The sequence below is a fragment of the Alnus glutinosa genome, chromosome 2 (genome assembly GCF_958979055.1).
Source record: "Alnus glutinosa chromosome 2, dhAlnGlut1.1, whole genome shotgun sequence".
Taxonomy (NCBI): domain Eukaryota; kingdom Viridiplantae; phylum Streptophyta; class Magnoliopsida; order Fagales; family Betulaceae; genus Alnus; species Alnus glutinosa.
In genome coordinates, this window is record NC_084887.1 from 4,236,941 (window position 1) to 4,251,595 (window position 14,655).

At 36.0% G+C, this 14,655-nt stretch overlaps 2 protein-coding genes across 2 annotated transcripts; both read right to left on the reverse strand.

Moving 5' to 3' along the window:
* Window positions 1-763: 763 nt before the first annotated feature.
* On the reverse strand, window positions 764-2,415 carry LOC133861248 (cyclin-U1-1). Its single transcript, XM_062296987.1, has 2 exons — window positions 1,839-2,415; window positions 764-1,197 (listed from the first exon to the last, which is right to left on the reverse strand). The coding sequence occupies exons 1-2, from the start codon at window positions 2,261-2,263 to the stop codon at window positions 942-944; spliced, it is 681 nt and encodes a 226-aa protein (XP_062152971.1). The 5' UTR covers window positions 2,264-2,415; the 3' UTR covers window positions 764-941.
* A 754-nt stretch (window positions 2,416-3,169) lies between these two features.
* Window positions 3,170-14,261, reverse strand: LOC133861385 (uncharacterized). The gene is made up of 14 exons (XM_062297169.1): window positions 14,126-14,261; window positions 12,724-12,860; window positions 12,476-12,609; window positions 12,112-12,150; window positions 11,914-12,006; window positions 11,698-11,814; window positions 10,716-10,811; window positions 9,741-9,854; window positions 8,872-8,925; window positions 5,943-5,990; window positions 5,022-5,172; window positions 4,605-4,770; window positions 4,042-4,111; window positions 3,170-3,780 (listed from the first exon to the last, which is right to left on the reverse strand). The coding sequence occupies exons 2-14, from the start codon at window positions 12,803-12,805 to the stop codon at window positions 3,520-3,522; spliced, it is 1,425 nt and encodes a 474-aa protein (XP_062153153.1). The 5' UTR covers window positions 12,806-12,860; window positions 14,126-14,261; the 3' UTR covers window positions 3,170-3,519.
* Between the last annotated feature and the right edge of the window lie 394 nt (window positions 14,262-14,655).

Consider the following 14,655-nt stretch of genomic DNA (forward strand, 5'->3'; position numbering starts at 1 on the left):
CAATTTTTTAAAAACGCAATTCCCAAACAGTTTATTTTCTGGGATTTGGTTTAAAATCGCATTTTTTGTCTACGAAATCGCAATCCCAAATGCACCTTAAGTTCGAGCTTTGACTCAGTTTATTTTCAACTTCAATTAAGTTTTTTTCAATATATATTAATTAAATGCACGCAAAGAAAAGTGTTAGAATATTAATTAAATAATTAAATTCACCATTTTTCTATTACCTTAAGCCATGTGTTGGAATAATTAGAAAATTAACATGATATCAGAACAAAAGTCCCGAATTTAAATTCTATCTACGTAATTCACTTAATTCCCATTTCAAGTCTCATTTATTGAGAATGTGTTAGAATACTCAATTTAAATGATTAAATTCACATTTCTCATCGGTTTAAGTTTTTTTTAGATAAACAGAAAACACGGTACTAGAATATACATTTTGGATTGTAATCCTGACTCCATGAGTTAGGATTCTCCTCCCCTCCCCTTATAGGAGAATTATATTTTTGTGTGTGAGTAAAAAGTGATTGATGTGATATAAAGTAGAAATAATTTATATGAAAAAGTAGAAAAATTTTGGATTGTAGTGAATTTTTTTATTTAAATAATAATAAAAAATTGTTGATGTGATGTAAAAAGTAAAAAAGGTTAAGAATGTTTTGAGTTGATATTTTTTGGGAAAGATAAAAATAAAGGGAAGGGGGAGGGGAGGGGGTTATTAAACGGGCCTTAATGTTCAATGTTTTGGGTGAAAGGGGAGTTTAAGAAAGTGTAAGAATATTATTAACCTCTCAATGTGGCAGAAAGATAGTTGAAGCACCCATGTGACATGATCATAAGATACAAAAAAGAAAGAAACCAGCCCATGATTGCATGGCCAACAACAATTCACAATTTTCTGAGCCAAAAGAAAGAAGATCTGAGGTGATCAAGAAGAACTAAATCTGTGCATCTTCTATTGATATTTCAGTCAAATCGTCCACAGCAGCTGCACTGGGGATTACTGCCTTTTCGATATTCTGCCCGATGCCATTGAATAACATTTCTTTTTCCAAGTGCAAGCAATAGCTCTCAAAAACCCGAGAGCTCACTGTAACTCTAAAATCCAATAGAAACAGCAATTCCAGTTCCAGCCTGTTTAGTTCAGCATTGCTTACCCCTCCAACCCGAGCATAAAATGCATTGTTGTAATGCCTGTAATTGTTCAATTAATGGAAGGGAAAGAATGTTAGTATTGTAGCAATCCTTGTGTATTCTTTTTGAGAAGAACAGATTAATCAAATAGATCAATCTTGCCGCCCAAGGCACATGTCCGCCGTATAATCTTTTCAACAAAATATATTGCTTTAGTTGAAGTGATTGTCGAGACTATGCGATTTAGTAAAAAGTAAAGAGAAAGAGAGAACAAAGTACGGAATTTATGTGATTTGACAGTGTATCCATGTCCACAGGAGCAAGTGGTTAATTTCACTATGTCTACGCTTTGCTATAGCCTTTATACATGAGATTACTGAAGCTAAATTATGTTTAATAGAAAGAGATAAATTTAATTATTTAATCAATATTTTAACTGCGGTAAATATGCCAATCGAAGTGATCAAGTCAACCCAATTCAGATCAGAGTTATGGTATCTCAGTTGGATTTTAATGGTTACATTTACATAGAAAAAAGGTTCAAACAAGTAACTCAAACTACCCCAAAAACCAAACAGGCAAGAACCCATGACAACGTACACATATATTTCACTAATGAACCACACCCACATCAAGAAAACCAGCCCAAGGAAGATGAATAAAGCAGGCATGTCAGAGTGAGAGAGAGAGAGAGAGCTTACACATCATCTAGCATCTTGGAAGCAACCATAACGCTCGTAACCAGTAATCTATGCACATTCAGGGATATGACGAGGGAGTCAGGGTGCCTGTGAAGCAGCCTGTCTATATACACATATCCAACCACAAAACAAGATGGACTACAGCTCGTGTACTTGTATAGCCTCTCCAAGTACTTGGGAATGCTTATGCTCGGTGCTCTCACGCCATGAAACGCATTCAAGCTCTTCCCAACCCGACCCGAGCTGTAGAAGCTCAACTCATCCAGCTGCTGGCTCAAGCACTCCACCAGCTGGTCATTTCTAGCGACCAGCTTCTCCAACACGGAAGACAATATGATTAGCACTCTCGGCGTGGTCGTCTCTGCGCGGCCCGGCTCCGGCTCCGGCTGCCGGCTTTGGTTAGTATACCTACCGGCAGCTAACATCTAGGCCGTTTTGGTGGGTTTTCAGAGAGATGTGAGAAAGAATTTTTAGTCATTTGGATGCCCAAGGCTTCAAAGAGTGGGTGCTTCCGAGTTCCGGGTCTATATGCTATCTGGTTTGTAGGGAGACGAACTGGGCTTCTGACACGTGTACTTCCTGCTTTGTCACTTCTAGGGGTGGTTTTGGATATATATCAGTTTAGTAGATGCAATTTGGGTGATCTGCTAGGGGGAAATCGAGACTGATTTTGAGCCATTAGATTATGTTTGGACAGAAACAATTCATGAAATTGGAGGTGGATACTATTTTGTCTAGATTAACACAGTGCAAGAAAGTACTTGGAGGTGAAATTGAATGGCATTTTCGAAGTAGACAAAAGAATTGCATGTTCCTTTTGTCTCATGTCATGGACGAATCTTTTGACAATACGATAGGAATGTACATGCCCTCCGATAATAATGTAACATGTCTTTATGTTAAGGAACTGGAAAATGGTGGTGACCATGGCAGTGAAGCCGTAGCACGGTTGTAATGAAGGCTACTCTTCAAATATGTTTTACACTGGCCGATATAAAGCGTACTTTAAGAGATTTTTCTTTTTAATAACTAACATGAAAAGTCATTTAAAATACGTTACATCAATCAATATAAATATAATAATGCTCGATGTAATCTAGAGCCACTTTATCCATTACTTGGCAAATTGCAATCCACAGTTAACCAAACATAGTCTATCTAGGAAACATGTCTTCCTTTTTTCTTTTTCATTTTCTTTTTTTCCCTTTAAAAAAAATAATAAGAAAAAAAATAAAGAAATGAGAAGGGGTCCTTTCCACTGTCAAGCCAAATAGACAGGCAGGAAGGGAAAGATATGGAGATGTAGTCAAAAAAGGATTTGGAGGCAGCCATTTTGCCACAATGTGAACGCAGAAGTTTGTATTACTCAGTCTTAAAAACTGAAAGGCGCTCGGACATGAACATGAGGACCTTTTTCTTAGGAGCTTTAGTTGATATGTCATCATCAAATCCACCAGCAAGAAAGGTACTACAATACACAGATACTGTAATAAATTGAATCAATATATCTATCAAATATCTAATGATTGAACAACCTTTTTTTTTTTTTTATGAACAAAGAAATATTTTTAACATCTTCGTATAAAAATGAAGTCCCAAATGGAATGGTGAACCCTGGTGGCCAAAATATTTTACTAAACCTCAAATGATGCTGCTAGCAAGACATTGACAGTCTGATTCACTATACACTGTGCTCACTAGATACAAGCAATTTCTTCTCTTCCTCATTTGGGATGTCATTCATTGAAAGCTGGATATTTGACTTGGAGTTCATCTTATTCAATTCATTTTCCACACGGAAGAAAACCCACTGAAAGCGGCGGAAAATCTCCAAGGCAGTGATCCCAAAAACGGTTAGGTAATTATGGCGAAGATGTGCAGACAGCTTGTATGTCCATGTGCAACGCATTACGAGATTGCTTCCGATCACCCAAAAATAAACCTGCAATCCATATACATAAAATGATTTCATAGGCGCTAGTATTACTAATTAGTCAAGAAACATTTGCATCAGCTTTATTAAGTTTCTGAAGGTTTATAAAGCTCGCAGTGGAGAGACATAGTTTGGCCCAACAATTTACTGCTCTGGAAATTTAGGTAACAGAGGAGTGTCCAGTTCACACTGGCTCTTTTGCCAGGCATTTTTAAGTCATTAAAACACTTGTGTGACTAAGACACTACAATAAAATAGGCTTAGCCTTACCCATTTTCGTCCATGTAACAGGTTTGAGCAGAGATGAGGTTTGCTGAACTTGAATATCCGAGTGAAGCCACTGGCAAAGAGAAGGATATTTAACTCACAAAATAATATTCATGATGTAAAAAGTTCTAAAAAGTATGGTCTGTGTTCTTTATATGGCCTGCATCACTGTAACTTTAGTGCAAAATACCAAGCAAGCATATAAGATAGAAATTGCAAATTTTATTGAAAAATCATGGTTGCCAAATACGTAACCCAGCAAGTTATAATTTACTCCAAAGCTTTCTTTTTATAAGTAATTTACAATTTGGTTCCAAAACCTCCAACATTAACATTTGTGATAACCAAATTTGAATCAAATGATCATGAGGTTGATGTGATTACATGTTATAAAGTAACACAATATATGACTAAAAAAGTTTATGGAATCCTTTTTAGAATAACAATGCCAAGAAAATGGCATTAGTATGTAAATAAGGTGACTCAAAAAAACAAAAAGTAAGAAAAATCAAAGGGAGAAGTTTGCTTATTACGTAATATTCTCAAGGTATTAACAGTTGACATACCTTAAGTCCCAGTCTCGGGTCACATCCCAGTAGAATGAGTACAAAGAGTTCAAAACACTAGAGAGAAGCCAGAGAGGCCGATAAAAGCTTGTCCACCTATCAGGGAAGACATGATATTTAAGGGCTGAAAGAAAAATCACTGGTACTGCCGTCGAATATTTTAAAGCTGAAACCATAAGCAAATTTAGTCACTATAACCCTGAAGCAATAAAACCGTAAGAAACTCATAATTGTACAATAAAGATGACAGTTTTAGATATGATAGAATGGACAAGGAATTAATATATGTTAGGGAAATGGCGGAACCCAGCAGTTGAAACATAAATGAGCCCGTCTAATGGACACCCAATGTTTCAAAAGACATCGGATGAAAAATAACATAAAGATTTCATAAATGAGATAACCCAGAGATCTTACCATTCAGAACGGCTGTTTTCTCCCCAGTATCCTTGTATTGCCGAAGACATTGGAAGAAACGAAAAAGGTAAGGCAAAACAAGAATCACAGGGATTGCAACAGAGTGACTGCCACAAACAGAATCAGCTTCAAACCATGCTATAGTGGCAACCTGCTTCATTTAAATGATATCTCTTAACAAGAGAGAAGTGAAGCATCGATTTTATATGAAACATTTTTAACCAAAAAATAAAATCCAAATACTGATTGGCATACTTTAAAATTATTGGAAAAACCACACACTCCATTAGAAATTTCAGCAGTAAAAAGGGTCGGTTACTTGGGTTCAATGGAGCTAATGGCAGAGAATTTCAACATCAAACAATGTTCTTGTTTTCACATATCACTGACCTCACTATCACTGTGGCACAATCATATATCAGTCAGTACTAATTTTCTCACTGAATTCTCAAAATTATCTGAATGCATACACAGCATACAAATATCAAGAAAAATTTAGAAGAACACTTAAGTGGTTCCATTGATGTACTCTCTCTCCTACTCATACTCAAACTATACTTAGCCTTATCCCAATTCCCAGCTATATGGTATAGTCTAACATCTCCATTCGCTCTGTCAATTAGAAAGATGTTCCAACTTATACCAAAGTGAAGATAAAACAACTTCTTCAAGTGAATCAATTTGGTTATACCAACAAAAAGTTCTGACAATTCTGTACATGATATAAAATAATAACATATAATGGGGGGAAATCTAACATGTAGCATTTCAAATTGAATGAGCGAGAGAGAACATAGAAAAACCTGACTTTCAATTAGGGCCAAAAAGATGGCAATCTCATAAAAATAAAAATAAAATTAGAGCTGATTAGAGTCAATCTGATAATATGCACAAAACCAAGCACAAGAATGGAACATTAACCTGTCGATGGACCATTCTACATACTGAACGCTCCAAATCTGAGAAAACCTGCACAGAAGTGACAATTACAAGCAATGAAAAAGGCACTGTGGGAAGTATATATCTGAATAAAGATACAAAATATTTCCTGATTCTACCTTCCCAAGGCTAGGTTAAACATTGGTAGTGTAACAACATAGTTACACTAATACTATACTTTTTCCACTAAAATAATAAATTAGGAAAAACATATGCATCTGTGTATGAACATGTATATGTATATGAATTATATAAGTAAAAACCATATAATAAGTGAGATTTGAGGCGGGAGAGGGGTCTAAGATCAGGTTCTAGGAAGATGTATGGTGTGGTGATCAGACCTTGAAGGCATCTTTCCTGGCATTGTTTACATAGCTCGCTTTAAGGAGGATCATATGCTATTTTCTAATGACACCGTTTAGTGGAATATCATCTTCATCAGAGCAATGCGTGATTGGGAGGTGGAGATGGTCACTTTGTTCTTTATTTGGACAGCAGCGTCAGGGAAGATTTTGACTTTGGATAACTTTAGGAAGAAGCATGTCATAATGATGAGCTGGTGTTGCATGTGCAAGAAAAGCGGGGAATCCATCGACCATCTTCTGCTCCATTGCGAAGTAGCTATAGTTTTGAGGGTATCGGTTTTCAAACTTTTTGATATAGAATGGGTCATGCCTCAAAGGGTAGTTGAGTTGTCGGTTAGTTGGAGAGGCTAATTTGGTAGCCACCATTGTATAGATGTCTGGAAGATGGTGCATCTACATTTGATGCGGTGCATTTAGAGAGAGCACAATGCTAAGAATGTAGAAATTTGTGATAAAATAAAAAAATGGAAGACAATGGCGAAAGCAGTAGAGAAAGGACACAATAATGTTGGGATGGTTCGGCCTTAGAGGCCTCCATCCACCATTGAAAATTGCCCTTTAGGGCTACATTTTGATCTAATTGAGTTGGATAAATTTACAATACAAATAAACTTATTTATAGAACAAATGAGGTAGGTGGAGTGAAACAATTACAATCACTCATCTATGGAAAGTACATTAACCTCAAACTAAAGGTGTAAACTTGAGATTGGAGAGGGGGAAAAAAAAAAAAAAGGGACCATTTTTTTTTTCTTTTTCTTTTTTTAAGACATTTTTTTTTTTTTTTGAAGTGGATCTGGTGCGTGAAGGACAAATATCTAATCGTGAGCTCGGCCTTTAGATGCATTGATGAAAAATAGATGAGAATCGTGTGGCAGGAGCAAAAAGCTAGATGTGAGCTCAGATGGGGCCATAATCAAGTACGACATGAAGGAAAATTAGGGCATTAAACCGACAGGGAGATCTAGTGATGCTGGCGGGACACCACAGAGAGATGTCGTACACGGCAGCAGTTGGTTGCTAGATATGGTGGAAGGCCGCCGAATACGGCGTCAATGGCAATGGGCTGGGCTGGGTGGCTGCCGACGATGCTTGTCTGTGGGTGGTCGGCGATGGGCCGGGCAGTTGCCGATGATAGCTGTCCGAATGGTTGACATCGATGGGCTGGCGATCGCAGCCTAATAACTGGACCGAAAATGGGTCGTGATACTGAGCTGACAAGGGCCAAAAGAATGGGCCTTCTACGGGCCAAACTGGGCTGACTATGGGCAAAGACAGTATGTATTGGGGGCCAAAATGGACTGACTATGGATCAAAGACAGGGCCAACTTGGGCCAAAAGACAGGTTATCCAAGTCGGAACGGGTCAACAAACCTATAAATGGCATGTGCACTGCACATGAGTGCATGAAACAGAAGCGCTGGAGAGGCATTGCGTGGACGATATGGCAAAATTACGAGTTGGTGTGTGCAGACGCGTGACAAGTCTCTTGTCGTCGGGGTTTCCAGAGAACGATAGATATGCACCTTGAGAACCTAATTCTGAAATTACTTTTCTAGAATTAGTTTCGGCAGAGGCTTGGAAAAGCTCTGACAACGGCGACAAGGGGCATGTGGCGGCGGATAAGGCTAGGTTGGATGGCAAAATGCTATAGGCGTCGCATGTGGATGCGAGACCTCTGTTGGGGCTGATTCTTGTGGCGTTGTGTAAATTAGCTTCCAACCTTTCTAATGGTATGTTCAGAGTCGATAGGATGCTTGAAAGGTAGTGATCCGATGGAGATAGTGGTTGGACGACTATGGGGGATGCCGGCAAGAACGCTGGGAGGGTGACACTGCCCGAAAGAATGCTAGAAACGAAGGAAAAAAAAAAAAAAAAAGTCTACAGGAAAGTGGCTTTTATACCACGTAGAAATTTGTGAAAAATAAGAAATGGAAGACAATAGCGGAAGCAACAGAGAAAGGACACAATAATTTTGGGGTGCTTTGGCCTTAGAGGCCTACATCCACTGGGAATTGTCATTTAGGGCTACATTTTGGGCTTATTGAGTTTGATAGATTTACATTACAAATGACCCTATTTATAAGGGAAATAAGGTAGGCAGACTGAAACAAGAAAGGTAGGATTTGATTACAATCACCCATCTATGGTAAATACATTAATAAGGAAAATCTCTGAAACCTAATATGGAAGTGCTATATTCTAACATGGAATTTTGAAGATTGTGAGAAAACGGTGATAGAGCTAAAAGATTTGGTGTTCAAAACTCTTTATGGGTAGATAGTTGCTCTCAACAGCTCTCATTTTTCTAATTTTCAAGAATTTCCAGATTTGTGTTCTTCCTCTTTTCCCTAATTGGGTGTCCCTCTTGTATACTCATTGTGTACTTGGGTCGCGCTCTTTTGCGCCTTCTAATAAAATGGGATTACTAATAAAAAAAAGCATATAACATTTGAAACAATATCTATGATATTCTTGAATATCAAACAATGTAAGACATAGGAATTGAACTGGAGAAAGGTTAAATCAGAAAAGATAATGCATACCTTTGCCATGGAGGTCAAGATATCAGCTAAGAAAAAATCAGAAAATGATATTGCCTGTATTTACCAAACAAACACCAAATATTCAATACAGCACACTAAGGCCTACATGAACAAGAAAATGTTTAACTATCAAAACAGACCAGAATCTATATTCCTCTCATATGCACCATTCTTTTGGGTTAGTGGTGCCATAGTGCCATGTACAATTAAGGTAGGTTGTGGGTCAATGTGCTTCCCAAGGCTCTTACACTCCCAGTGATAAGTAAAACCATATTTGTAGTGCAAACCAATGATACCAATGACCACACAAACCAAGGTTTCCATACTGGGCATCATTAACGTTGTGGGATCAAGTCCTGCCAGGCTTTTCATCTCAACAGATTAGTTATTATACTGTTTATAGTGTATTTGTTTGTGTCTAGGTTTCAATCAAGAATATCCTCATTGACACATGTCGCCACCTCCTTAACTGACCAATGAAAGAATGAAGGCAAGCAATCGGATAGTTTTAGCTATCTTCAAAGGAATGCAGTTTAATGACAGTACATACCATTTTTAAATCACTAACCCTATTAACAAAATACAAAAGTCAAAAAGTAAAAGCCTGCAGGACTTGTCATATCCTAGAAAACATGTGAGGAGCAACCTCATTTTTGTAATTATTTCCCTTTAGAGGTTATAATCCCATGTGCAGTGTCAACGAATAACGGAACTTAGAAGACACTTTAGAATGTTTTGAAAATACTTCTTTTTTTTTTCTTGTCTGGAGTGCTATATCATTCAAAAGCATTGGAACTATTCATCAGTAAGTAGAAACACACACAAGTTTCCTAGAAAGAAAAAAAATGATATAACAAAACAACACTTGCCTGTAGTGGTAGAACTATACGCCAAAGAGTCCTTAACAAGTAATAGCGGGATGACAAATAAAAAATATCAAATGGGAATATCAAAATCATTGCAACAGCACAATATAAGAACACCTGCAGTAAAGTGCAATTCAAAAGTTAACACAGTTGTAGCAATTTTAACATACTAGCAAACCTATAACAAAATAAGGAGATCACTTTTTTGTCAATGGGGAATATCTGATGATAAGCAATATATAGTATGATTTACTTACGATGAGATTACGGTACTCCTTGTTATGCGCAATGCAGGAGCACTAATAACAAATTGAACAGGACAAAAGAAAAAACAAAAAAACAAAAAACAAAAAACAAAAAAACATATGCACAACGAATATCTCATTTATGCTTGGCAGGTTCAGTGGTCCAAACAAGTAAACTCTGTTTCTGTTGTAGGAATTGGCCAGACTCCAAACAAACAATATCAAAGTCGGGTATGAAATCTTATAAATGCATCAAACTTAAAGCTTAAACATCAAAGCACAAATAAACGTTTTCAATATAAATATCCCTTATCTTCATCCACCTTAATGCACACATATTTGAACAAAGAATAAAACCTTACATAAATTGCTCTGGGAACACCTAACATGTGAGATGTTTTGTAATATCAATGAAAGTCCTGTTTCGATGAGGTAATATGTTTAACATCTTAAAAAAAATACTAACTACATACTTTTGGCAACCAAGGGTGTCACTCAGGCATAAGCATAAAATTTATCTAAGTTTTATCTCTAGCCCAGGTAAATCCAAGAATGTAGCCATCTGGTGTCGAATTTGTTTGGGGGTGAGAATTCAGACATATCAGAAGCAGCTCATAAAGTATAAACAAAATATTGCAATAAGTTGTATACAGTGAAAAGAAACGACCAGCATCAAATAATCTAAATAAAATAATTTGTCAATAATGTATATGAGTGGATGCATCTATTACACTGGTTGTGAAGCAGCCAAAGATACTTCTCCATGAGAATAAAGATAAAGATATGCTGTCATGCTAGTTGGCACAACGATGGTCATCCATGTAGCACACTGCAAATATCAAATGGAAGGTCAGAGTTACCTGGAGAAATATTCACAATACTAATACATATGATATGTACGTACACACAGACACACATACAAGTTAACAAGGTTTAAAATAAGTAGAAAGTATATATTAACAATTTAAAGGATAAATACAAAATATCTTTCCTGTATACACACATAACCCGAACACCTCTATGAAATGAGAAACACAAAATCACATCAGTAGAAAAAGCTAAGATTCTCCGACTACTTGGACAATTTTTTTTTCTCTCTTCATCAGTTATTATAAATGTAAAATCTAATTCATGGTTGGACCTTTAACACATGAGAACTTGCAACATTTCTTCCTTGTACTCGTATAACAGCCATTTTAATTTTCGGCTAATTCTTGTTCTAAAAGTTTTTTGGTGATTGCAATAAAAACAAGGAAACAAACAGCTAATTCTCCGCCAACCAAAGGAGACATTTCGTCAAACTCATATTACAAGTAAAAACTACTTCCACATCCCATTGATGACATATTGAAAAACCATGAGACTTTTTTTTTTTTTTTTTTGATAAAACCATGAGACATGTTGAAAGATCCATGTTAATTTGGGCATCCTCTTCAACAAAATGAGGGTTCTAAACCCAAAACTACAATTATAAAAATCCAAATTCAAGAATCATATCCAATGAGGAAGAGAATTTGATCTTAGAGACCTACCAATGCACGAAAGTCAGTATTTTTTTTAAAAAAATATAATTAAAAAAAAAATCAATAAAATTATTAGGTAATGAAATTCAGGCAAGCCATTACATCATCATATGAGAAGACGAAAAATTCAATAAAAATTATTTGGTAATGAACAAACAATGAAAGAGTCATTGCGTTGGCTGTAATTAGTACCTTCCAAATTTCTCTGTGAGTTAGATGATTCTGATCAAGATCAAAAATTTTTGCATAATTGACATTAGCTTGGAAAAAGAACCATAAATTGATACCCCAAAGCCAAACCATCATAGTCTGCAATACCAAATTAGGATAAAATATGTTACTTCAAGGATAAAGAATGAAAGAATATGGAAAAGAGAGTATATTCACAATAAGAAAATCATAACTAACCACAAGAAGAAGAGGATTGTAATACAAAAATGCCTCGTATAGAAATAAATCCCTTAAGTCAACACTCATTCTCATTACAGAAGCCCATCCAATCTGCAAGATTCACATATGCCAAATAAGAACATCTTGACAACATGAAATACAAGATATTGCCACCGCTGCTCCCATCAGTAATAAAATACAAAAAATGGAACTAACCTTGCAACAACAGAAACCCCAGACAAAGAATAACAGTACCTGGAAGATAGTCTAAATCAGAATCTGGTAACAGATATTAAATACATGGAAAAGAAAACAACAAATGAAGGGACATAATAAAACAAATCTTAGGCTTAAAACCAAAATGCAGTTGATCATGATTATTACATTCCCCAAAGACAGAGTAGGGAAGGAACCATGATCTCTATTTTTGAAATTTTCTCAAAACATGAGCAATTAATTAACAATTAGAACATTAAATCTTTTTCTAAATTTGAATTATGTCCCAACCATCCAAAATCTTAAATCATAGTCAAATGAAAAACAATTAAGAAAGATTTTAGTATATCAAAACTAATAGAACCTTGAATCTCCATAATAAAATAGGAGATGGCATGATTGCTGCAGTGCTCACTGGCGTACTCACACCCTTCATATCATTTGCCTCTATCGAATGCAAGAAACCTTCTTCAACACCATTTTCCAGCTCACCTGTACCTGAAAGACATTCAACAAGCATTAGATGTAACGAAGCAACTATCAAGGAAAAGAACAAAAAAAAAATGTAACCACGAAATGCTCATAACTCAAAGACTTGTAACTTAATTGTACCAAGATCAGAGAAAACAGGTCTGCTTCCAGACTTCCGTAAGTGCGGACTATTGGAAGAAGCTGTCACAAGACCTCCAAACATAGATGAAGATAAGCAGATAGGAATGTATTTCACAACTTAGCCTACACTTAAAACCCTGCAATATGTGAAATTACAGAGAAAAATCAAGATTCATAGAAGCACAACCATGAGACATTGTTAATAGGCCATTACTTTAAACGCAAAAGACCATCACTTAAGGCATTCATTGAAATAGTAATCAACCGGGACAACCAGATCTTTCAAAGGGATAAAAAAAAAAGTCATAATTCTTTTAGGGGTGATAAAAGGGTATAAGTGTAAAATATTAAACACTTTTATCCGTAGTTCCTAATGTTTCCTGATGATATAGTCACAACAAAACAAATAAGGGCCTACTTATCTAAAGTTTCCAAAGGATACCCAGACTTTTAGCATAAATTATGAAACAACGTAGAGTTGCTGTAATAGTATGAACGATTTACCTGACAAATTATCCTCAGCCAAATCAATTAATGAAGACACATTAAAACTAACCATGATATGAAGATCTTAAGAATGAGAACCTACAATCCCAACAGCATTATTGAAGGGCTATAACCTTTATTTATGAGAAACAACAACCTGATTAACATTAATTAGAGGCATCAACCAAATCAGACTAACTGAAATTCCAACTTCCAAGCATATAGATCAGGAACTAAGACGACCCAATATAGGTTTGTTTTGATTATAACAACCAATATGGCTCTGATCATTGACTACCAAGCTGCTACGCTCTAGGAAAGCCTCAAATTTGTGCAAATATAACCCAACGTTATTTCAAGTACATTGGCAAAACAAGATCCACAACCAAACCCAATTGTTCGAAATCAACACTAATTCTGTAATTCAACTGAATTGAGACTCACAGCATATTCGGGAAGATAACACTAACAAGCTCCCACATTTCAAGCAAAATGCACACCATACACATTATTTGATTATTCATGTACTTCCTGGTTCTCTCCCAACACATTACGAATTTCCACTTGCACCAACCAAACCAGGCAACAATTCTTGTCAATCAAAAGCAACATTAACTTGCAAAAAAACAATGAAAAGCCATAAGATCACGGCCTCCGGGACGTTAAAACCCAAACAATGAGAATTTAAAATCATAGAAAAAAAAAAATTATCTGAACAGAATTCTCCCAAAGTACTTTATGACAACCCAAACTCACAAATCCAACCAGAATCTTAAAAACCCAGAATTACTCATCAAAACCCAGTTCCAAAAAATCCGGAAAATCCACAAAAAGAACAAACGGTATAACACACAGAGAGAACACAAACAAGCAAAAACAGAGAGGTCGTAAGTGGATCAGATCCGAAGAGACTTACAGAGAAAGACTGACAAGGCTTTGATGATTTCTTGTCTTGAATTGTATGTGTCGCGCAATGCGAACCTTCTCCTGGGTCCGCTGGATCTCTCTGACCGAGCTTGGCTCAAATGGTTGAGGTGGTTTGAGTATTAAGGACTAAGCAGGGGGAACACGTAATATAAGAATCGTATAGGGGTCATGATGTAATTTTAAATAGTTTGGTTGGAGCCTCGGAGCTTTTGGATTTGACTTGAAATGTTTTTTTTTTTTTAATTTTATTTTAAAGTGGATTTGACTTGAAATTAAGGCTTGTTTGGTTTCATTTTCGTAAACGTGTTTTGCTTTTTTTTTTTTTTTTTTTTGGAAAGTGAAAACCAATTTGTATTCCTTATCATGTGGTCTATGCTAACATAATGTTAACCAAATTTTCAATTTTTTTTCTTCTATATTTCAGAAATGCAAAAGCAATATGTCATATTCTATGCTCATTTTATTTTATTTTGGGTAATTACTTTTTTCTCTCATGAACTACCAAAAAATGCGCGATAT

Coding starts and splice junctions, on each gene's coding strand:
- LOC133861248 (XM_062296987.1), bottom strand. CDS start 2,263: ATGTTAGCTGCCGGTAGGTATACTAACCAAAGCCGGCAGCCGGAGCCG. Junction 1,198..1,838: donor TCCAAGATGCTAGATGATGT/GTAAGCTCTCTC, acceptor GAACAATTACAG/GCATTACAACAATGCATTTT.
- LOC133861385 (XM_062297169.1), bottom strand. CDS start 12,805: ATGTTTGGAGGTCTTGTGACAGCTTCTTCCAATAGTCCGCACTTACGG. Junction 12,610..12,723: donor ACCTGTTTTCTCTGATCTTG/GTACAATTAAGT, acceptor AATGTCTTTCAG/GTACAGGTGAGCTGGAAAAT. Junction 10,812..11,697: donor CTCACAGAGAAATTTGGAAG/GTACTAATTACA, acceptor TGATATTTGCAG/TGTGCTACATGGATGACCAT.